The sequence below is a fragment of the Protopterus annectens genome, chromosome 3.part1 (genome assembly GCF_019279795.1).
Source record: "Protopterus annectens isolate FY-2018-M chromosome 3.part1, PAN1.0, whole genome shotgun sequence".
NCBI lineage: Eukaryota > Metazoa > Chordata > Ceratodontiformes > Protopteridae > Protopterus > Protopterus annectens.
In genome coordinates this window covers 1729138818-1729164613 of record NC_056732.1, presented here as the reverse complement: position 1 = coordinate 1729164613, position 25796 = coordinate 1729138818, and the positions used below count along the sequence as shown (strand labels likewise).

Below are 25796 nucleotides of genomic sequence, written 5' to 3'. Positions count from 1 at the left end.
AACTCACTGGAATATAAGGAGATGAGGTACATGGCAAAGAGAGGTGGCTAAGGATAAGGCGTATGAAGTGTTATATGAAAGGTTGGATACTAAGGAGGGAGAAATGGACCTGTATTAATTGGCTAGATAGAGAGACCAAGCTAAGAACGATGTGCAGGAGGTATAGGTGATAAAGGATAATGAGGGAAACATACTCACAAGTGAGGAGAGTGTGTTGATCAGATGAAAAGAGTACTTTGAGGGGCTGATGAATGAAGAGAATGAGAGAGAGAAGTGCAATGGATTAGCAAGGAGGAAGTAAGGATAGCTTTGAAGAGGATGAAGAAAGGAAAGGCTGTTGGTCCAGATGACATACCTGTAGAAGCATGGAGGTGTTTAGGAGAAATCGCAGTGGAGTTCTTAACTAGATTGTTTAATGAAATTTTGGAAAGTGAGAGGTTGCCTGAGGAGTGGAGGAAAAGTGTTTTGGTACCCATTTTTAAGAATAAGTGTGATGTGCAGAGCTGTAGTAACTACAGAGGGATAAAATTGATCAGTCACAGCATGAAATTATGTAAAAGAATAGTGGAAGCTAGGTTAAGAAGGGAGGTGATTAGTGATCAGCAGTATGGTTTCATGCCAGGAAAAGCACTACAGATGCAATGTTTGCTCTGACAGTGCTGATGGAGAAGTACAGAGAAGGTCAGAAGGAGTTGCATTGTGTTTTTGTGGACTTAGAAAAAGCATATGACAGGATGCCCAGAGAGGAGGTGTGGTACTGTATGAGCAACTTGGGAGTGGCAGAGAAGTATGTGAGAGTGGTGCAGGATATGTATGAGGGTAGCGTGACAGCAGTGAGGTCTGCGGTGGGAGAGAAGGATGCGTTTAATGTGAAGGTAGGATTACATCAAAGATCAGCTGTGAGCCCTTTCTTATTTGCAATGATGATGGACAGGTTGACAGACGAGAACAGACAGGAGTCCCCATGAACTATGATGTTTGCAGATGACATTGTGATCTGTAGTGAGAGTAGGGAGCAGGTTGACGAGACCCTGGAGAGGTGGACATATGCTCTGGAGAGGAGAAGAATGAAGGTCAGCAGGACTAAGACAGAATATATGTGTGTGAATGAGAGGAAGGATAGAGGAATGGTGAGGATGCAGGGAGTAGAGCTGGCAAAGGTGGATTAGTTTAAATACTTGGAAGCAACAGTTCAGAGTAATGGCGAGTGTGTAAGAGAGGTGAAGAAGGACGGAGTGAGTGGAGAAGAGTGTCAAGAGTGATTTGTGACAGACGAGTACCAGTAAGAGTGAAAGGGAAGGTCTACAACAGGGTAGTGAGACAAGCTATGTTATATGGGTTGGAGACAACGGCATTGACAAAAAGGTAGGAGTCAGAGCTGGATGTGGCAGCGTTAAAGATGTTAAGATTTGCACTGCGTGTGATGAGGGTGGACAGGATTAGGAATAAGTATATTAGAAGCTCAGCTCAGGTTGGATGGTTTGGGGACAAAGTCAGAAGGGTGAGATTACATTGGTTTGGACATGTGCTGAGTAGGAATGATGAGTATATTGGGAAAAGGATGCTAAGGACGAAGCTGCAAGGTAAGAGGAAAAGAGGAAGGCCTAAGATAAGGTTTATGGATGTGGTGAGAGAAGACATGCAGGTGGATGGTATGATAGAGAAAGATGCAGAGGACAGGAAAAAATGGAAACAGATGATCCACTGTGGCGACCCCTAATGGGAACAGCTGAAAGAAAAAGAAGAAGCTTTTATCACATCTACCTTTCTTAGTAATTTTGTTGATCTATTCCCTCTTCTATAATATTCTAACAATGACACTTCTTCTCTTAGCTGCTTTATAGTTTTCTCTATTTGATATTTCCATGATGGTATTCACTTTCTTCCCCTCTTTTCCCTCGCTACACTGTGTTCCTGTGGTAGAACTTTATCAGTTGTTAATTTAGTAGTACAGTAATATATTCTGTTTACTTCTGTTATATCACATGGATCTCTATGGACAGTCCTAATTACTGTCTTCATTTGTTATATCAAGCTTTTGAATTTTGGGGCTTTATTAACCTTCTGTAGTCTATTTCTGTCACTGATTTTCATATATCTGTCTTTGTCTATTAAATCAAGCAACTCTTCTCAACTTATTTTCTTCCATACTGAGGGCACATTCTTTGTTTTCTGTTACCTGCAGGCATTCTATAGAAAGTTCTATAGCATCTTCCTGGGGCACATTCTCTTCAATTTTATTGTGTGTCATGTGTTGTTCTGTCATATGGGAACTCACTGGCCTATCACTCCTCAACATTGACTGCATCAGAGTTTCCACAGTTTCTTGTTCCTTTGCTTGCTGTCTAGCTTCAAATTAATGTTTATACTGGTTTCCTGTGGGAGGCTCCAAAATATCTTGATATGACACCTGGCCAATTGCTTCCCATTTCACTGTTTTTTCCCTTAATTTAGATATCCATTGCTCTATCCTGTTGTGGTTCTTTCTGTATTCGATTTTCTGCACTGAATCCTTCTCTTTGCAGCTGTTCCATAACTTCAATTTCTACTTCTTTGACTTCTCCATTACTAATCTCTTTTTCTACTTTTCCTCTTAGTCTTCTTATTTTTTTGTATTGTAAAGTTTTCCATATCCAGATTCCTTTCCGTATATTTTTCTTCAAATATCTTTGGTGCTGCTCTTTTTGTATTGGTTAGTTTTGCTTTCTCCTTTGCAAAAATATGAAACCATATTCAATCGTGTTTCCTTTCCCATGTCCATATTTCTTCTTCACGTCTCCTGATCTTCTTGCTTTTCTTTATTCTGGGGACTCGCTCCATCATGCTGTGATGTAGTCCGTTTTAGACCTTCTACATTAAATCCTTCACTCTGCAGGCACTCCATAACTCCAACTTCTATTTCTTTAACTTCTGCTTTACTAATCATCTTTTCTACATTACATCTTTGTGCTATTAATCTTTTTAGTGTCAAATTTTCCCTATCTGGATGCCTTTGCCTGTATTTCTCTTTGAATATCTTTGAGACTGCCTTCTTTATGTTAGTTAACTTGGCTTTCCCCTTTGCATAAATATTGCACCATATCAAATCTCTTTCTTTCTTTCCCATGTCCATATTTCTTTTTTATATTTTTCAAATATCTCTAGGTTTTGTTGTTTACATTTTCGCATTTCCTCAGCTGCTTCTTTTTCCAAACAGATCAAAATTTCTTGATCTACAAACTGTGTTTCAAAAATCTGTTGTATTAAAGAACACAAATTTTTATTTGAAGCATCTGACAGTTTTTCCTGCAGAAGTATTTTTCTTTCCTCTAATTTCTCTCTTAATCGTTCTGTATATCTTTTGTCTGGAAATTCTGGGCTTTTTACATAATAGTAACAATACATAATTTATTTCTTATCCTCAGTAGTCCACTCTGTCGTCTTTATGGTGCTTCATTGGCCAATCAATTTTTGTTGTTTTTGTGGACTGCTACTTCCTTCTACAACAAGGAGGCCCATCCTCCCCCTGAGCCTGGCCTGACCCCATTGTAGGAATGTTTCCATATTTTGAGGATTCTACACTGTCATTTTTTCTAGTCCTGGCACCAGTGCACCTACCAGGATTAGGCACTTTTTTATCCTGGGTCTTGTGTGCCCAGCTTTTTGTTTTATTTTTGATTTACTTCTTGTTCATGATATATGCTATATAAATACAGTCTATATATCTGTGTTGCCTTGGTGAGATTTTGTGAAAAACAGAGCCCACCTCATGAAGGTACTCACCAAGACTTGAGGACAAATTCAGTTTCAACACTACTACTCTCCTTTGCTTGCTGACATTTCATCTCTGCATTAGGACCCTAGTGTGTGTATACTGATGGATTTTCATGTTACCCTTCTGTGTAAACCCCTTTCCACATACAGCACACTTATAAGGTTTCTGCCCAGTGTGTGTATACTGATGCCTTACCATGCTACCCTTCCGTGTAAACCCCTTTCCACATGTAGCACACTTATAACGTTTCTGCCCATTGTGTGTATACTGATGCCTTACCATGCCACTCTTCTGTGCAAACCCCTTTCCACATGTAGTACACTTATAAGGTTTCTGCCCAGTGTGTGTATACTGATGGCTTACCATGTTAGCCTTCCATGAAAAACCCTTTCCACATGTAGCACACTTAAAAGGTTTCAGACCAGTATGGATATGCTCATGTTTTAACACAAAAGCCTTCTCTGCAAACCCCTTTCCACATGTACTACACTTATAAGGTTTCTGTCCATTGTGTTTATACTGATGCCTTACCATTTCACATTTAAATACAAACTCCTTTCCACATGTAGCACACTTATAAGGTTTCTGCCCAGTGTGTGTATACAGATGCCTTGCTATGTGACTCCTCTGTGTAAACCTCTTTCCACAAGTATCACACTTATAAGGTTTCAGACCAGTGTGTGTATACTGATGCCTTACCATGTCACATTTCCATACAAACTCCTTTCCACATGTAGCACACTTATAAAGTTTCTGCCCAGTGTGTGAATGCTGATGTCTTGCTATGTGACACCTTCGGGTAAACCCCTTCCCACATGTAGCACACTTATACGGTCTCAGACCAGTGTGCCTATACTGATGTTTTTCTACTCTTGACTTCTGTGTAAAACGTTTTTCATGGCTAGTACATTTAAAGAGTTTCTGTCTAATATGAGTAATGTTATTTGCTGCTAATTTTACTTTGCTTGCGAAACCCTTGTCATGTATGGCATATTTATATTGTTTCTTTCCAGTGTATACTTGCTTATGTATTGCTGACATATTCATTCTTCCTTTGCCAATGTGATTTAACTGATCAGTCAGGACGCTAAAGTGAAGCATTAAATTATCGCTGTGATTAAGCCTGCATGGTTCTTTTCCTTCTTGAGGTTTTAGATGCATTTCCAGTTCAATTTTCTTGCCAAATTCATCTTTGCTTTCCATACGGTTATGATGTTTGCTTTCACTTGGCATCAGGCTGTGTCCTGTAATCACGATTCTCTCCAGCAAAGCTTTAACATGCTCAGAATCAAGGCATTTGCCCAGTGATGACTGCTGACTCCAGACCTCAGTACAATCTGTGCTCCTGTTGACTTAAAATAAAAATGAATGTGTCAGAATGTAATGAGCCACAGACACAGGGTACTTTCTTGCACCAAGTGTTAAAGTACAAAATGTATATTAATGCATCCTCACACAAACCTTTTCTAAATTTCCAAATGCAGAAAACAGTGAACCTTTGAGTAAAATTACTGTAACGATCACCAAAAACTTCTCGCCTCTCTCACTAAGCCTTATCATTCCTTCTAATTGCATTAACATTGATAACTGATCTGCTGTTTGTTTTCTTTTCTTTGTATAAGATCTTTAAGCTATAATTATGACTCAAAAACCTTACGTCGTTGTGTTAAAACTATGCATGAGAAGCAGCCAAGCACAGGGTGTGTACAAAATAGAAATATAAACTCTGTGAGGAAAATTATTAAAATGAGCATATCAGTGTATGCTAATGATGCAAAGCAATTCAGTTCTGCACCCACTGCATATCTGAACCCAGCTGAATGTTCATGTTCATGCTTAAGGACTTGCTAAATATGTTTCTGATACCTTACTCTTGCAGTACCAAGGTCAATGCACTTTCCCAAAACATGTAAAAATATTTTCCAACTTATTTAATATTATGGTGAATAACACAGTAGCACTTCAAGGCAGGTATACATGACAGGTGTGGCTGTGGTCTCGACTTACCCTAATGTTGCATTGTGTAGATTCACCTGTCTGGGCTCAAGGAGTATGTTATTTAGATCTCAACTCATTCCAATTTCTGAATCACTCACATTTCACAGTAAGAAATCCTGCTAAACACTGCACTCATTTTAATTAACACCTTGCACATACCTGGGTCCCTGAAGGTCGCACTGTGAATGGGCAGTCTAGGACAGGGTGAGTCTGTAGTGTCACATTTAGAGATCTGTAGGTGAAGTAGCTTTAGTGCCTGATTTGTAACCAGCATGCACAGGAATATAGGACTGCTATGTTTCACACCTTAAAGTGGCATTTGAACCATAATAATTTGTGATCAATAATAACCCCAGTAGAGACATTATGGTTATAGTGAGATGCTTCTTTTACAACACCCATAATAATTTGTGATCCATAATAACTCCAGTAGAGATATTATGGTTACAGTAGGATGCTTCTTTTACAACACCCATAATAATTTGTGATCCATAATAATCCCAGTAGAGACATTATGGTTACAGTAAGATGCTTCTTTTGCAACACCCATAATAATTTACGATCCATAATAACCCCAGTAGACATTATGGTTACAGTAAGATGTTTTTTTCCAACCCCATAATAATTTGTGATCCATAATAACCCCAGTAGAGACATCATGGTTACAGTAGGATGCTTCTTTTACAACACCCATAATAACTTGTGACCCATAATAACCCCAGTAGAGACATCATGGTTACAGTAGGATGCTTCTTTTACAACACCCATAATAACCTGTGACCCATAATAACCCCAGTAGAGACATTATGGTTACAGTAGGATGCTTCTTTTACAACACCCATAATAATTTGTGATCCATAATAACCCCAGTAGAGACATCATGGTTGCAGTAGGATGCTTCTTTTACAACACCCATAATAATTTGTGATCCATAATAACCCCAGTAGAGACATCATGGTTACAGTAGGATGCTTCTTTTACAACACCCATAATAACTTGTGACCCATAATAACCCCAGTAGAGACATCATGGTTACAGTAGGATGCTTCTTTTACAACACCCATAATAACCTGTGACCCATAATAACCCCAGTAGAGACATCATGGTTACAGTAGGATGCTTATTCTACAGCACCGACGTGGTGTAAGAAAGAGACAAAAAATGTTTCTACATTTATTTATTTAACATTTGTTTACCGGGAAAGTCCTACTTGAAATGAGCTCATTTTCAGCAGATACCCAGAGAAATGCTTCAGACGCATGTGTTTATAATGTGGGAGGAAACTAGAGCACCTGAAAGAAACCAACACAAATGCAGGGAGGACATGCAGACTCCACAAAGATGGTACCACAGCCGAGAATCGAACAGGAGAACATCTTGCTGTGAGGTGACGATGCAAACTGCTGCACCACTGTGCTGTCCACATCTCATCTGTCAGGATTATAGCCCATGTCTCCTGCAGGAGTGCGGTAAAGGGTTTCAGTATAAAACTGAAGCTGGAACCGTTTACCCCAGGCTGTCATCCATGCAACTGGGATCCCTCACAGGGGATAACAGTATCATCACCATTACAGTGACATGAGTTCCACAATCCAGGACTCCTTTTCTGATAGATGGTGAGTGCTGTTTAACTTAATCTTCCTATGTACTGTAAGTAGAACTTATGTTAGTTACACCATTAAACGAGCACTGAAAGCCATCCACAAATATTACACAGTGCTCTTTAAGTAAGTTATTTTAATATCCATTGCTCCTGAAGATGTGGAAAAGAACACACAGATGCAGAGGAGAAGAGTGGAGTATTTAAGAGTGTTGGGCTAAGTATATTTGCTTCAAACTGTCTTGCCTTGAATATTAACAGTGTCAGGGATTTACTCCTTAAATGTATATTGTTCATACTCCAGTGCTACTTTTGTTATAACTGACAGATCTCAAAGGTACCAGTGTGACTGATGTTGTTAGCATACCTACTTATGCATTCTGTCATAGATTTGGACAAGTGGGTCAGGATAATAAATCTGTGCTGACACGGGTAAAATACTTATGGGTTCAAATCCCCCCTCCCAACAGCTGTGTTATGAAATGTTTCAGGTTTATTTTTCTATCTCATTATAAGAATTACAGCATTAGAGGGTCAAAATATGTATGGAAAAAATTAATGCAGACAAGTTGAAAACATGCAAGTTCCATATTGACAGAGATCAGAACTCAGAAATAAACTCCAGACCCTAGACCTTATATAAGGTAGAGTTGTGTCTGCATAATTCACACAAAAATGTCAAGTGCTGGCTTATTAACGCTATTACAACAAACAAGCTATTTAGAACCATTTGGAATTACAAAGACTGTGTTAAGGACTGTAAATGTTGAAATAATTACTTACCATTTATTAGTGTTTCCTTTCCAAAACTACAATAATGTGCCATAGACTGTGTATTTGTTGAGTTACTTGATTCACTGATAAGACAAAATAAGTTTGGATATAAGATGTGATCTGATAAAGGGCAAGATGTTAGAGAAACATTCCTGACCTTATCAAAAGCTATGGCCACATGAGGATGTCAAGAAATTACTAGTAGAGAGTTAGAAGAATTAAGAAGGAAGGATACATGTGACATAACTGACGGCAATCACTTTATAGCCAGTACAAAGCAACTAACAAAGCAGTTTGATCAGAGCTGTAATAGCAAACCTAATTTCTGCTAAATGAAAACTACATTTCATCTGTCCTTACAATTCCCTATATCCTTTCCTTTTTCCATCTCTACTTACATAAGTAATAATGTCAGGATGTGTTACAACAGTAAGTGATATACAAGCTAGAGAAAAGGAAGAGGTCAGCAAAAAGAACTTGCAATAAGCAAGCAATAATGCCCAACAGGGTGTGTGTTACAGTGTAAATAATGCCCTCACAGTGGTGTCAGGACTATACACCCCTGCAAGGGCATTATTTACACAGTAACACACACCCATTGAGGGCATTATTGCACTTAGAGAATGGGCTATCGGTAAAATTGTTATAGTTTACTTATTTTTTCTTAGTATTTTTGTATATTTTTGATGCAAAAAAGTTCTTTCGCCTATAATTTCAAACTCACATTAGTATATGTCAAAGATGCTGGAGGAAGCATTTTAGATCCAAAATATAGCACCTTAAAAAAAATTAAAGATACTTACTTTATTTTATGATGACTTATTCCTAAATCATTTAGTTTGTTGCTAGTCTTTGGAGACACACGTTACTAAATAATGACATCCATTTGAGTTTTACTCTTTTATTCCTTCAGAAAATTCATACTAACACAAATCTTTTTATTTAAGCAAGTTTGTAATTTTACAAGAGTTGTTCTTTCGGCTTTTCCCGGTTAGGGGTCACCACAGCGGAACTCCGATCCGCTAATGACTGGCAGTAGATTTTTACAGTGCCAAGATGCCAGCCCGATGCCCAACCTTCAACGAAGGCACGTCCATTCATGCATGTCTTTCGAATGCCACCCAACCACGGGGAGGACATGCAGACTCCACAAAGAAGGTGCTCCAGCCGAGAATCGAACGGGAGAACCTCTTGCTGAGGCGACAACGCTATCCCTGCACCACCATGGCTTAATAATTAAAATCTGATCTAGATTTTGAGCCTTTGTTCCCCCTTTATTTTAGGTTCTACCCAGATTTCTTCATCTGGAAAGTCCAGAGGTATGCAAACCTCTTTACTGCTGCTGCTGCCAGTGGCCGGTCTCACTCACTCATTCACTCTGTCTATCACACAGACACACACACACCCACACACAGACACACCCACACACAGACACACCGCTTCAGAAAATGCATGGTAAAACAAATGCTGTTATTCAAGTAACTTTCTAAGTTTATATACGCAATCTTTAAAATGTGTTCTCATTTTGAGCATTTGTTTCCCCTTGTATTTTAGGCTTTGTCCTGATATGTTCAGTTAACAGGAGGAGAGGTACACGAACCTCTTAAATGTTGCTGCTGCCAGGGACTGTTCTCACTCTTCATGGTCTCTGTCTCTCTCTCTCATGTGTGCGTGCACACAAACACACACACACACGTAACGCATGCACACAAAGACACACACAAAGAACCATACACACACAGACACAAACATATACACTCACAGACAGACAGGCAGGCACACACACACACACACACACACACACACACACACACACACACACACACACACACACACACACACACACACACACACACACACAGACATACACGTATACACTCACAGATAGGCAGGCACACACACACAGTCAAAGGCACACAAGTATAGATGCACACACACTAACACACACACACACACACACACACACACACACACACACTGATGTACTTTACTGTAATTGTTTTTATTTCTTTTTTTTTATTTTACACTTGCAAAACAACAAGCAAGTGTAAAATAATGGTGGGTATTAAGTTTTTTTTCAGTCTGAGCTCCACAGCAGCTTGATATGCTGCCATGAGGAGACAAAATTCATTATCTAGCTAGCTGTTGGATAAAGTAGTGTATTTTACACACTCGAGCAAAAACTTGTTTTTTCATCAAGCAGTTAGTGGATTTCCCATCTAGTGTACTGTAAAGTAGCCTTGTTTGTTTAGGTTGAGGAAACACTTGAGATTTCTGCATGTAGTTTTCTTGGCTGGAGGGCTTGCTAACCAGCTTACCTTGTTTTAGTGCCTTTATAAATTTACAGTTGAGTGGCTATTTGCTCATTTATACAAAGCAAAGATTTTCATTGAATAATCACACTTTTATAAGCTGTTTAAAATATACTTCTGTATCCATATCTTTAAATTGTTTGCAGTAGGATTTCATTACTTTTAAGTTTATTTGTGGTACCATTTCACTGCAGACACTCCTTTACTGTGCTTTTACATTAGGAGGACTGTGATTATTCATCTAGTGGCAGTACGTGTTTACCTGGTCTATCTGACCTAGGAGGCACACAAAAGGGCTCTGTATCTTTTTGCACTTCTCTTATATACTGTGACTGCATTTTAGCAGTTTAAAAACAAAAGACTATATAGTCTGTTGCAGCTTTAAGTAGTTAATTGCACTGTATTACATTGTATTTGTTAGTTGGAGGTCCGTTGGAGGTACTTTGTGTGCTCTTGTTACATTTCGGCTCCAAATCAGCTATTCTATATTAAGAAGGTGTCAGCACAGCACAGTCCTGTCATATTAACCCATTCCCTTCCCAAATAAAACATGCAGTAAGAGCCTGCTATCATGGATGGGGAGTTTCCCATCATCTCTCTGGCCAGCCTGATAGACATAGCATCCTGAGGCAATGTAGTAATTGTATAAATAGAGAAAAGACACTTCAACTGGAGACAAAAACACTTTAATACAAATAAAAATAACAAAAAGGTAAGCGTTTTCGAGGTAAATACTACTTACACACATAACAATGCATAAAACACAACCACAACACATAACACACACACCAGTGTCTTAACTAATATGCCCATAAGGCGCAACACCAAACAATATAATGTATTGGTCACAGGTGACTCCACTGTAAGACACACGGACATTTCCCCCACCAGGCTGGAAAAGGAACAGTTTACAGTTAGCTGCGTGTCAGCTGCCAGGATCCATCAAGTCACTCAAGCACTCAAGTCACTCAACCACAAATACTGATGTGACTCCATCATAGCCCATGTGGGGGTGAATGACTTCAGACATACCTCACTGGGCTATATGAGGAGAGACATGACTGAGCTCTCAGATTATGTGTAATGGACAGGTATAAGCCTAGCCTTAAGCATCATTCAAACTTTTCCAAGGATGGTGCCACAATACAAACAAAGAAATCATTGATTTTAGCAACTGGCATAGCTTCTGATGTCAGTCCAAGGGGATCCAGTTTCTGTCAGCTTGGGAAGACACGGTCAAAAGGCCACACTGCTTTACTACAGACTGCCTGCACCTGTCTCCACTAGGCTTTTGGATACTGGCAAAAGCATTAGCCATCCCTAGTGCACATTTTTAAGCAGTATCAAAATAACCAACCTCCCAATATAACAAAATCCTCTCTAGATAAATTCAAGGTACTGCTGCTTAATGCTAGGAGTCTAATCAAGAAACTGCACTCCCTGGAAGCACTCAACATTTTGGAAGATGCTGACATCTGTGCAGTCAATGGGACAAGGTTCAAAGGTATGGCAAGCACAGCAGCCATGCAGGGTTTCAATGCCTTTTTATATGCTCAAACCACAAACTGAACATGAAAGAACTAAAGGAGGAGGTATATCCATCTTCATTAAGGATAACTAAAACTCGAGACTGGTCAAACAGTGACTCTTGTGCTACTCCATGTCCAATTAACTACAGGTAAACCACCCTACCAATCACAGCTAGCAATAGGTCCCCCACCACAGAAAAGAAAAGCATACCATACATCTGGACTACCTAGAGTCATTTGCCATAAAACCCAACACCTTACCCATTGGTGATTTTAATTGTCCTCCAATCGACTGGGAAACATACATGGTGACAAACATGTTGGCTCAGAGGTTCTTGGACTTTGTCAATGCAAATGTTCTGGAACAGTTAGTCAGCACACTCACAGGAGGATCATAGGAGATTAATAGGCTATTGGCCCGGAGGCCCTTGTAAGCCTTACCAAGAGTTTAGCCCATGTTTAGACAAGTCAGCATCTGATGCCCCTGTCCAGCAGGTGCATGGTTGGAATCCCATGGGCATATTTTTGGTTTCCCATCTAGTTATCCATGTTGCACTTCAAAAGGGGTTAAGAGCTACTCTGCTTGATATTGACGGGGAGTCTATTTCACAGATGGGGGAGTCTTTGGGACACAAATCTGTCCTGTCAACAAGCCCTGTTCATGTCACAGACCAGGTTGAGGCCACTCGTGTGAGTCACTTGAGTGCAGCTTGATATGATATGCAGCAGTCCCATCAAGGTGAGGTCCGTGATCGCCTTGCATGCCAGACAGAGGTCACCTCTGACAAGTCTGTATGAAACTGAGTACAGAGATAGGGCTTTCAGCCTGTGTATGGTAGATGTTTGACGCCCTAGATTCTCCTGGTGAGGAACCTCATTGGTCTCTCCAGCTGCTGCATGTGTTTTCCGAGGTACATGCAGAAAGGTGGGGGGGGGTTGTACTCAATAATGGGCCTTTTAAAAGAAGAATACAAGGATGTTATGACCTCCTTGTCCTGGATGAGATACCCTTACTTATGAGGTGGGCCATGTAGAAGGCTTTCCATTCAACAGAAGCAACATGGTGGTCAATGTATTTGCATTGATAAAATCGAGGAATCTCTGGGCATTTGAGTTCTGGCATGAGTAGTTCTTCCAATCTATGTTTGGGAAGTTAATATCACCCAGGATCAGGGTAAAGGGATGAATCCTGATCAATGTGAACAGGTCCAAATAGGTGGGTTGGGCATCTCGAGTCAGATTTGGGGGCCGGTAGCTAGCAATGATTTGAACAGGGATCTTGTCAATGGTTAACTGCACCTGGAGCGTCTCCTGTGCATCATACTGTTTGACCAGCCTGGAGGTGTGTATGTCTTTAATGTATATAGAATCTCCACCTCCTTTGGCTTTACTTACCACGGTTTGGGGTCTGAATCTATGACAGGATGAGTAACAAGGTAAGGCTGAGATGCTATCTACAGCTTTGAACCAGGTTACTGTGACTGCACAGATGTCAACATTTTCCAGGGTTAAAAATGCTTGCAATTAGTACAGTTTCATGTTTAGACTCCTAGCGTTTAGCAGCATGACCTTTTATTTGTATTTTATTGAAATTTTTATGTTGGTTTTTATCGACCTCAGGACTTTTCCTAAAAAGGCACTATGGGGGAGGCAAGAGCCTATGCCAGAAGCCTGAAGCCCAGGTGAGACAGATGCAGGCCATCTCTGGCAAAGCATCGTCTGTTGATCATATCTTTCCAGGCTGTCAAGTACTGGATCCCATGGAATGACACCAGAAACTAAGCCAATTGTTAAAGTCAATCATTTTCTGTTTGTATTGAGGCATCATTCTGGGTGATAGCAGAATGCTGCTGATGGCTAGGGACATACCTGCCTGGGACACACAATCAATGAGCTCAATCATGTCTCTCTTCATATAGTCCACAGAGGTATGTCTCAAGTCACTCACACCAATATGGACTATGACAGAATCATAACAGAACCTGTTGTTGAGAGACTTGAGCGCATATGTGATATGGTGGATTCTGACACCTGACAGACAACTAACCATGACTTGCTCCTTATCCAGCTTGGTGAGAGGCACATCTGTGTGTCTCACAGTGGAGTCTCCTATGACTAACATGTTGGGTTTATGGTGAAGCCTTAGTGGCTGTGAGACAAAGCTGCATGGACTATGCATGGTATGTGGTGTGGAGGGCTGTGGAGACTGCATGTGTTTTTGCCTCGGAGGTCTCCTTTGTTTGGGTACGTTTATGAGGAGAGCCTCCGCACATGTGGGTGTGTGTTGTGTGGGTGGTGTTTGAGGTGTAGTGATTGTGTTGACAACATTTTCAGTGCCAGACCTACTGGAGGGGGAGACAGCATGGACTCTAGGTTCCAAATGTAATTGCATATCTCACAAATAGTGTTCCTAGGTGGTAGTACTAGATGGTTGTCAGTGTACATGAGGCAGTTGCTACACTGTCTGAGAATGCCCATATCAACCAGACTGGCAGGAGAAACTGTAGGAAATTTTCCATCCATATTTCCCACAATCTGAGAGAGAACGGCCAGGGAGAGCTAAGGGGTGGGCCTAAAGCCCAAGTGCTTAAACCAAAACTAAAAGATTAGAATAACACTTAACAATTTAGACATGCTATAAACAAGCAATAATAAATGCAACAGAAAAGATGCAATTGAACACTTTAGACAACAAGCAGCAAGTAGAAGGAAAAAGCAAGATGAAGTAACAGAGTAGTAGGAAGGATCACAAATAAAGAAAAATGTAAGCAGCTGAATAAAGTGTCTTTTTTGTTGTTTGTTTCATTTTATTTTTTATAAAGTGGAAAGGGAGAGAGCAGGAACAGAAGATAATTCAAGGTTAAGGGACTAAGGGGTTTGGTGTTCCCAAATGACCTCTGTATTAGGTAGAATGAGCTAATAAGATGGGAGGAGTGTCCCAGATCATATTTACAGTAGGGGCGGGCAACAGCAAAAGCCACCAACTTTAAGAACACAACAACAATTGGGTGGGAAGGATGGGAGGAGAAAAATTTCAGCAGAGATCAGAAAACAAAATTCGGTCAGCAAATATATAAATAATTCAGTCAAGCAAAAATAAAGACAGTGCAGAACACTGAACAGTTAAAAGTGCCAAAAAATATACGTATCAGCTCTATATTTCCAGACTGTTTGAGAACTACTCTTAGTCAGGCACAAGGATCAAATGTCCTGGAAGTAGTACTCACTAACATGGGAGAGTAATGCACCCCCCTTGTGTGATGTCTTCCCTGGTAAGATCAAATGATAAATCAGTTTTTTATGTATATATAAGACTAGATACCCCATCAAGCTCAAAAAGGCTTAAGAATTTTTCTAAGACAAATTAACTCCTACTAAGTGAAAGTAAAATAAATTTCAAAGCGCTCTCAAATACAGATAACACTGACTACTATGCAGAGGGGTACACCAATGCCTTGTATAACCACTTAAATATGTGTACAGAATCAGCCTCTTTGAGAAAGTCACCAAGACCCTGGATGAGGGAAAGACACTGCATACCATCTATCTTGACCTAGCCAAGGCATATGACACAATCTGCCATTCAGGTATTATAAAGAAACTCTTTCTAGTTGGGAATTAACCCCTGTATTACCAGATGGGTGTCCAACTGGCTCAATGATAAAAACAGAAGTTATGTACTCACCATAATGTTCCGTGTTGGTAGTCCATCTCACCCTTCATTTTTACATATGGGTTCGGAGCTGATCCTCGGCTCCGACTCAGCCGATTTTCAAGCTCGAAGACTTCTGGTTGGCTTGTGGCTAAGCAGGTATCCCATGGTGCACCAGTGCAATCCCCAGATCTTGTTTGCTGCTCGCTAGAAACAGAAAAGAAAACCCCTAACTAACAAACCAATACTAAAGGGTCACCAACCAAGAGAATTAAATTATTACCTCCAGATCTTCCAGGATGGGGGCAGGAGGGCGGGTTGGTAAAAATGAAGGGTGAGATGGACTACCAACATGGAACGTTATGGTGAGTACATAACTACTTTATGTTAGGTAGTCCAATCTCACCTTCATTTTTACATATGGGACAGCGTCCCTAGCGCCTTATTCTTGGGTGGCTCATTGGAAAATACTCCTGAGCACCGTGGAGCCAAAGGATGCTCTACCCCTGGAAGCCAAATCCAACTTATAATGAGTAATAAAGGTGTGAGGGGTAGCCCACGTAGCTGCTGCACAGATATGATCAAGTGGTACCCTGGCTTGAAAGGCTGCAGAGGTAGACAGAGACCTGGTAGAGTGAGCCTTGATCCTGTGGGGTAAAGGTCTGCCCTCCGAACTGTAGATGAAGGCTATGCAACTAGAAATCCAATTAGACTATGTCACCTTTGAAACTGGTAATCCCAATCTGGAGTCAGAAAAAGAAATTAATAACTGGTCTGACTTCTGAAATTCTTTGGTCTGTTGCAAATAAAAACATAGCTGTCTATGAACGTCCAACTGGTGGAAACCTTTATGAAAGATTAAATAAGTTGGCTTAATAGACAGGGCTTGTAGCTTAGATACATGTCTGGCTGATGTAATAGCTACTAAAAACACAGTTTTCCAAGACAAAAAATTTAAAGATGATGAATGAGACTGTTAAAAGGGAGGGGATGTCAATCTGGACAACACAAAATTTAAGTCCCAAGAAGCCACAGGTTCTTGTAATGGTGGTCTCAGTAAAGTGGCTCCTCTCAAGAAAGTTTTGCATAGCTTATGAGACATAAAGTTGACATTTGGAAACCCTAAATAAAAAAATGAGAGATTGCTGACAATTGCACTTTGATGGTGGCTGCAGCAGATCCCTGCTGAAAGAGCTCCAAAAGGAATTCCAGAATCATGGGAATGGGAGTGGTGTAAGGATCCACATTTATTTTCTGTGCCCAAATAGAAAACCTTTTCCATTTACTTTCATACAGCCTTCTGGTTGAGGGTTTATGCGAGGATAAGAGAATATGGGACACTGATGACGAAACATCATGAAGCCTGACTAGAGATGGAACTGGAGCAGCCAAGCTGTCAATTTGAGGGTGTGGACAGCAGGGTGCATCGAACCCGACATGTGGGTCAATAGATCTGGAACTGGGTCTAGAATCCCAAGGATCCAGGAGAAGAGGTTCGAGGAAGGGGAACCAGACATGATGAGGCCAGTAAGAAGCAATGAAGATCAACTTGCTTCCCAGCCGACTGGCTCTCTGAATCACTTTGGTGATAAGAGGGAATGGAGGAAAAACATATAGAAGTCCCGTGGACCAGAGCATCTCTAGGTGATTCCCCCGGAGGGGGAATTAGGGAAAAATAACTGCTGCACTTGGCATTGACTGGGCTGGCAAAAAGGTCGCAGCAAGGCTGTCCCCATTTCCGGAAAAATCTGTTCAACTATTTCCCACTTCAGAGACCACTAGTGAGGCAGTAAGATTGCCCAGCTTAGCTTGTCAGCTATCACATTGGTTGTCCCCGGAATGTGCGTTACCACCAGAAAGCTCTGGGAAGAAATTGCCCATTCCCAAACTCGCATGGCCTCTCGACAAAGTGGGTAAGATCTGGTACTGCCCTGTTTGTTGATATACCACACAACCGACATGTCCGATTGTATCGCAATTGTCCCTGGAGGAAGAAGGTCATGAAGTGCTTGCAATGCCAGAAGTACCGCCCTCCTCTCCAGAACACTGATATGCAGATTAGCCTCATGTTCTTGACATGGACAGTCTTGCCAAGATAATGCCCCCGCACCTGTCCTGGGAGGCATCTGTGGTCACAGTGGCAACGGGTTGGGCAGGCACAAAGGGAGCTCTCGTGAACAAGTTGTTGGGGGTTATCCATCAATGAAAGCCCTTTTTGCATGATTCCATCAGCAGGAAAGGGTGACTCAGCGGTAGATATTGGAATGACCACTGGGAAAACAGGAGCCATTGGAGAATTCTCATGTGCAACCTGGCTAAAGGTATTAACAGAATGGTTGAGGCCATCATTCCGAGAAGTTGAAGAATCCATTTTGCTTTGACCTTCTGAAGCGGAAGAAGACGCTGAACTTGTGAGATGAGGTTTTGTGCTCTTTCGGCGGGGAGACGAACTGTCATCTGATCTGGAAGATAAAGTAGGGAATCTCGACCTAGCAGGCACTAGAGACTTAATTAGCAAGGAGACCGGTAGGGATTCTACAGACCAGCTTCGAGCAGTACAGTCAACTATTTCCAAAGGTTCAGAATTTAGGACCAAAGCACCTGTGACTGACTCTGATACCATGGTGTTCTCTTTCGGCTCCGAAGACTGAGGAGTCGAGCAGACAAATTTTGTTAATTTGGAAGGCAGCTCCGAGACACCAGCCAGTGCCGGAGAAGGCCTTTTTGAAGCTTTAGATTTGGAGTCAGATTTAGATTTTGAAGACTTGAAGAAGAAGCTGACGAATCAGATAAGGCTTCCTCAAAGGTTGGTTTCAGAAGACCCCTGAGTATCAGCTTGTTCTTTCTCTCCTGCAACACTCTAGGAGAGAAAGCATGACAGAACAAGCATGATTCCTGCAAATGGATGGCTCCCAAGCAGTAGACACAGCTACTGTGGCCATCCGTTAATGACATTTTCTGGCAGCATTTCATGCATTTTTTTAACCCAGAGGGTTTATGCTCCTTGCTATCCTTAGACACTGCAGACACGCACGCAAAACCAGAGGAGAAACAGAGAATAACCGAGGACTACGTCCTGTAACTAAAACGGGCCTAGCCCTGCAGAAAATTACACGAGGACTATGTCCTCTAAGTTAAACGGGCCTAGCCCGGTGTAAGAAAACTAGGTTTTTCAACTAAAAAAAAACAACCAAGTTGTTTTAACACATACCACAGAGATTCAGTCACACAGGAAAATTTTTAGATATGAAAATTACAAATAAAAGGGTTACACGAGGACTAGGTCTGTTAAACGGGCCTAGCCCGGTGTAATAGAAACTAGGTCTTCTAACTCAAACAGACCAAGTATATAACACAAACACACACACATGTTCAATAACACAGGAAAAACATTGCAACAGCAATCCTAAATAAGACTTTAGCGGATCCCCACCAAAGACATCAAGTTAACAATCAAGAAGTTAACAGTACAATAAATCAACAGGAGCCCCTGTTGATTAAGAGCGTCAAAACCTTCAAAACTAATTATCTAGGCAACGGTGCCTAACTACTGGTACACAGGATATTAACTACTAAGGTTAAATAAGACCACAAGACAATTTAGGTAAATACCTATATATATTACCACTAAATAACAGTAAATATGCAAAAAAAAAAAACTTATGAATTAAAGAATTGCAAAAGACTTAGCCAGAGCCAAGCGAAGCACATCCAAACTCATCGACGTGGTAAACGAGATCTGAGGATTGCGCTGGTGCACCATGGGATATACCTGCTTAACCACGAGCCAACCAGAAGTCTTTGAGCTTGAAAATCGGCTGAGTCGGAGCCAATCCTCCATATGTAAAAATGAAGGTGAGATTGGACTACCTAACATCATATACTTTCAAAGGGAATTACTTCACCTCTAGCAAAAGACCAGTCACCAGTGGCATACCACAGAATTTTGTGCTGGGGCCTTTACTGCTGAGAATTTATTTCTCAGAAGTCCAAGCAAACTTGGACAGCCTGTGGCTGACCACGTTCATGGATGCTGGCAAATTGGGAGCAATAATAGAGTCTCCCAACAATGTTAATACACTGCAGAAAATGTTAACACACACTAATGATTTGTGCCAAAGCCATGGATTAAAGCTAAATGCAAAAAATGCATTATTATTCCTTTTGGGAAGGCTGATGTCCCTGCTAATTACATTACAGACAGCACCTTGTTAAGTCTAGACTCACTGGTATGTGATCTCGGTATTCAGGCTGATAGCAATCTGAACTTTGACCAGCATGCATCCACAGTAGTAAGGAATATGAGACTGACTGAACAACTAGCTAGAATTTTGTAAATAATTCTATGTTATTTGTGAATATTAATATGATTCATATGTTTGCCTTACAAATGTAAGAGAACTGTATGTTATGTACTGCGCTTCAAGAATGTAACTACAGTGTACCCTACTGGGAAAAGAAGAGAAATGTATATAAACTATACTGTGCAAATGTATGTTTTAATAGTACTAGCTGAAAGATGTAGAGTTAATTTTCAAACTCTCAAGAAAATAAGTTGAAATTGTTTACGATTGTGTTATCTCTCAAGTTTCAGCAAGAAGACAGGATGTCTACAGCTAGATGTTTTTTCTATTGTCCTGGAGAGAAATAATTACTTGGTTTAAATGTAAAAGTGCTTAATTGTTTTACAACTTCCAGCTCTAGGCAAACATCTGAGAGATATGTATTTTTGACCCAGAGGTGTTAAATTCTAAGTATATGTTTATCCTGGGAACTGAAGGCAGGTGAAAAAGAGTGATGTAATCTGAAATAAACCAGCAGTAATGTTGATTTATTTTAAGAACTATCTCAGAGAGTAAGTCTGTGCATTTTGTGTTTGGTTTTGGACCTGGCAAGAACATCCACTCATCTGCATTTGCCTTGCTAATAATAAGTAACCAGGGTACAGTGATGTCTCTTCGAAATAGATAGGAATATAGTAAGATTAGTTCAGATGTTATCTGTATTTATTTGAGACTGTCCTGCAATGCTGTTTTAAAATATTTCCTGTGATTCTGAACTCTGTAGTTACTGTGTTTTTTGAGTATTGTTTTGCTTTTTTATTATTTATTATTAAATATATTTACACCTTTTAATTGTTGCTGGTTTGTTTAGAGTTATTTAAGTGCTTAGTGTACTTGCATATGCATTTGGTGACACTGCCATGCCACTCTAACAACCTGATGCTTGGTCAAAGACTACCATGTGGATAACAATAACATTACAAAGTAGAATTGGTCACCCTTGGGGAGGGTCACATAGTAGGTGATACATAGTGGTTGGTGGCATTTGGTATTTCCTTACAGTCTGGGCAGAAGGGGGTATAGCTAGGGAATCTGTGCCAGCCTTCCCCAAGAGTGTCTGTGTGTTTGTATATAAATCAAATCTTAATGTGTGCATGTGTCAGCTACTTGGGCAGGGACATTAAGCACTGGTTGGACAGAGAGGGTGCTGGAGGTTTTGGCTTTACCACTCTGCTGAGAGCTTAACCATACAGGTATGCCAGTGGGGAGTCTTATTGGGGAGCTGGAAAAGAGGCAGAAACATGTCCCAGACTGACGGTGATCTCTGTGTGCTCTTAAGGGAAATTGTACTTTACTGTGTGTGTATTTGTCATCCTCCCAATGTGCACTTCCCTCACTGGTGCCAGTGGTGAGGATTGAGGCTCCTTGATTACTGGGCCAATGCAATGGTATCACATATTAATTGTTTGGCAGTGGTGGGATAGCCACATCACAAATTAATTGCGTGACTGTGATGTGGCTACCTCATCACTTATTAATTGGCTTGTAGTGTTGTGGATATTAAATTCCTGTAGCCTGTATACAGTGGTCACTGAAGGTGTTTGCACTCTCAATCAGCCATGCAGTGAGCATTGAGAGTTCATATTACAATTGTTTTATTTTTTTTTGTTAGCTTAGTTAGTCAGGGAGAACAGGCAAGCTTGTCAGCGGAGGAGCATGGCAAGCTGACAAGGAGCCAGGTGGCTGAGACGTGCCAGGCTAAAGTACTATTGCATGTCAACCTAACTAAGGCACAAATGACTGAAGCTTTGGGAACAGCTAGATCACAGATCAGCAATCGGGAGGGCAATCAGACTGGCAGTGGAGATGTACAACTCAGAAAATGTTCAGCTCAACCTTTCCAAAGAGGACTTAAAATCCATCTGGAGTTAAAGAGACTAAGTCGGAGGCCAAGCTTTTGGAAACAAAAGCAGTAGAGAGACTGAGACATCTGGAGGCTGAGAATGAGAGGCAGAGGCAACATGAAAAGGAGAGGCCGACTCTTCACCAGAGTTATGGAGGTAATGGGGAAGGGAGTAACTGAACCCCAGAAGGAAGAAAGGTCAGTAGATTTCTTCCACAATTTACAGAGGGGGTAATTTTGATAGTTTAATTCTTATGTTTGAGAGGGTATGTAAACAGTACAATGTTGACCAAGGGCTCTGGGTACAGTTCCTGACCCCCTTACTCCATGCTAAAGCTGTAACTGTTCTTTCCAATCTGTCTGATACTGACTGTTTAAATTGTAATATTTTAAAGAATGGTTTGCTACAATTTTTTAAGTTAACACCTGAAGCTTATAGGAAAATATTTCATGGGCACACACGCAAGGCAGATGAAAGTGGGAGTGAAAATATTGCTGAACTAAGCATTTATTTTCACAGGTGGGTGAGTGGATGTCAGATCACCACTTCTGAAGGGCTGGCAGACCTTTTGGTGAGGGAACAAGGCCTTAGCATTTTGCCTGAGGACATCAAAATCTGGTTAGCTGATAGACAATGCAGTACTGCAGATGACTCTGGGAAGAAGGGAGATCTATACTTAGCAAGCAGGGCATCACTGCACAGGAAAGGGACACCTAGTGCTGCTCATGGGTCTAAGGGAACCCATGGTTGGCAGTCCAGTCTGCCCCAACAGAGTCCACCAGTAGCAGGGGAAGCCACTAGTCCAGGTACATGTCCAGGATCTAGGGTTAAATGTTTTAAATGCAACCAGTGGGGCCATGTAACATATAAATGTCCATGGAGGCAAAGTGGGGAACAAAAGGTGGGAGAGCCAGTAAGTGGGAATGACAAAATGTCAACAGCAGGTTGTCTTGAGACAACAAGGGTACCAAAATACCACAAGAGGTTATATCCTATCTTAGTGAATGGGAAAGAGTCCATGGCTGACAGAGACACAGCCTCTGACCTAACCATTGTGAAGCCTGCAATTGTTACAGAGGAGCAACATCTTTCTTGGGCAGTCTACTCCAGTCAGAGGTTTAAGAGGGACCCTATTCCAAATAACTTTGGCTAGGGTTCACCTTCACTGGGAGGGTGGAAAAGGAAGCAAGCAAGTAGGTGTGTTTAAGGATATCCCTGCAGATGTCCTGATAGGGAATGATTCTGATAATACAGTACCATGTGTTCATGCAGTTACATGCAGTCAGGCTTAGAGACAAGCATGTGGGTCTGGTAGCCTGGGGGAGACCAAGACAGATCACACAATTGCAGCTAGGACTGGTGAGGTGATTACTTCAGGGAAGGAGCTACTCTGTAGCAGCGAGACTGAAGGTGAGCCACAGCTGCTTGTGGGTACTGATGTTCCCTTGGATAGAGTGACTGCAAGTGCAGAGGTGAGTAGTAGCAACCAGGCTGACAGTGAGGCACCGCTGTCAGAGGATTCCAGACTTCCTGCAGAAGGGGAGCTGGGAAGGGTTACAAAGAGAGAGTTGAGACAGGCTCAGCTCTCACACCCTTCATTACAAGGCCCGAGGGAGGTAGCTAGTGAGGCACATGATTCTCAAGGGAAGAGGGATTCTGTATACTGGGACAAAGGGTTACTGTTATAGAAAGTGGACCCCTAAGGGAGGGCAAGATGGTGAGAGAATACAGCAATTGGTAGTGCCCAGAGCCTACCGTCTGGCACTTCTAGCCACAGCCCATGATATTCCCTTTGCAGGTCATATGGACATACAATGTACAAAGAGATGTATTATGCAGAACATCTACTGGACTGGGATTTCCAGAGATGTAACAGGGAACTGCAGGACCTATGAGCAGTGCCAAAAGGTAAGCAAGGCAGGAGACAAGGTGTAAGCTCCTTTGGTGCCTTTGCCTGTGATTGAGGAGTCATTTCAAAGGGATACTGTGGGGCCTCTGAGTAACCCAAGTTCCACAGGGAAAAGATATATATTAGTGGTAGTGGATTATGCTACCAGATACCCCAGGGCAGTGGCTCTGTCCTCCATTGAGGAAGAAAAGGTGGCAAATACTTTGTTAGAGAGTTTCAGGAGGGTAGGTTTTCCAAAAGAGATACTGACTGACAGAGGTGAAACTTTAATGTCAGACCTGCTGGCTTGTTTGTGAAAGTACTGTGGGGTGAAACACCTAAATACCACCCCCTACCATCCCCAGACTAATGGTCTTGTTGAGAGGTTAAACTCTACACTCAACACCATGATATGGGCATTTGCAGATCCATTTAAGAGGGGCTGGGACAAATATTTGCCCTATCTGTTGTTTGCTTACAGAGAGGTTCTGCAAGAATCCACAGGTTTTTCACACTTTGATTTGTTTTATGGGTAAAGGGTGAAGAGACCTCTAGAGTTTATTTGAGATGAGTGGCAGGGTGTGTGTGAATCCCACACGGAGTCTGTTGTGGCATATGTCCTAATCCTCAGGACAAGCCTCAGGAAACTCATGGGCTTGGCCCAAGAGAACCTAGCAGAAGCCCAACAGCAGAAAAAGGTCTGGTATGACAGGAATGTTCGAGCTAGAGAGTACGCTGTACGGCAGCAGATAATGGTTCTCATTCCTGTCAGACAGAACGATCTACAGGCAGCTTGCGAGGGACCCTACAAGGTGGTAAGGAAGGTGAGTGATAATGACATGGTAGAACTGCTAGTCAGAAAGCAGGGGCACAAACTGTAGTATGTTAACATGATTAAACCATACCATGAAAAGGAGGCCCTTGTGTTGAGAATTTGCAGTGGGACTGCAGGAGGAGTCTGAGGGGGATCTGGTGACTTAATGCCTCAGTGAGGCTCAGACTGACACCTCAGTGGAAGGGGAAGGAATGTCCCAGCAGCTATCCCCTACCCAAGTTCAAGAAATCCGAGCAGTGTTACAGGACTTTCGGGACATGTTCACTGGGAAACCAGGGTGCACCCACCTGGTGCAGCACAATGTGGATACAGAATCTCAAAGGCCTATTAAGCAGGCCCCTTATAGATTGCGCCTGAGAGAGTCAAACAGACTTTGAGGGAGGAGATACAGGAAATGTTGGAACTAGGGGTAATTCAAGAGTCCAGCACCCCCTGGACCACGCCAGTGGTGCTGGTACCAAAGAAATATGGCAGCACCAGGTTGTGTGGACTACAGGAAATTAAATAGTCACACAGAGTCAGATGCTTACCCATGCCTAGGACAGATGAAGTCTTAGACCAGCTGGGTGGGGCTAAGTATCTTACCACTATTGGTCTTACCAAAGGTTACTAGCAGGTGCCCTTGACTCCTAGTGCTAAAGACAGGTCAGCCTTTGTGACTCCTTCTGGCTTGTAGGAGTTCACAAAGATGCACTTTGGGGTGAAAAATGCCCCAGTGACTTTCCAGAGGCTAGTAGATCATATCCTAGCAGGAGCATGAGATTTTGCCCTTGCTTACCTAGATGATATTGCCATTTACAGCCACTCCTGGCAAGAGCACCTTCAGCATGTCAGAGAGGTGCTGGGTAGACTTACAGAGGGAGGGTTGACCATTAAGCCCAGCAAATGTCAGGTGGGTATGACAGAGGTCTTCTACCTGGGACATAAAGTAGGGAGTGGTAGGATCAGACCAGAACCCTTCAAAGTGGAAGCCATTCAGGCATGGCCTGCCCCTTTTACCAAAAAGCAGGTGATGGCATTCTTAGGGACAGCAGGGTAGTACATAAAGTCTGTCCCCAGTTATAGTAACATAGCTGCTCCACTCACAGACCTAACAAGGAAAAACAGGCCAGATAAGTTAATGTGGACCCCAGCATGTGAGCAGGCATTCCAGAAACTTAAAGAAGGTTAGAAAGAACTCCCCTGTGTTAGCCAGTCTCGATTACAGAAAATAATTTTCTGTGCAGGTGGATGCTTCAAACTATGGGGTGGGGGGCTGTACTTAGCC

At 41.7% G+C, this 25796-nt stretch overlaps 1 protein-coding gene across 1 annotated transcript in view; it reads right to left on the bottom strand.

Annotated features, from left to right (window-relative positions):
- Nucleotides 1-3755: 3755 nt before the first annotated feature.
- LOC122797849 (zinc finger protein OZF-like) overlaps nt 3756-25796 on the bottom strand; it is a 34677-nt gene continuing 12636 nt past the window's right edge. Inside the window, exon 2 of the mRNA XM_044066370.1 lies at nt 3756-5106. Coding sequence (XP_043922305.1) covers nt 3821-5106 — 1286 coding nt within the window. The 3' untranslated portion in view covers nt 3756-3820. The remainder of the gene's footprint in view (nt 5107-25796) is intronic.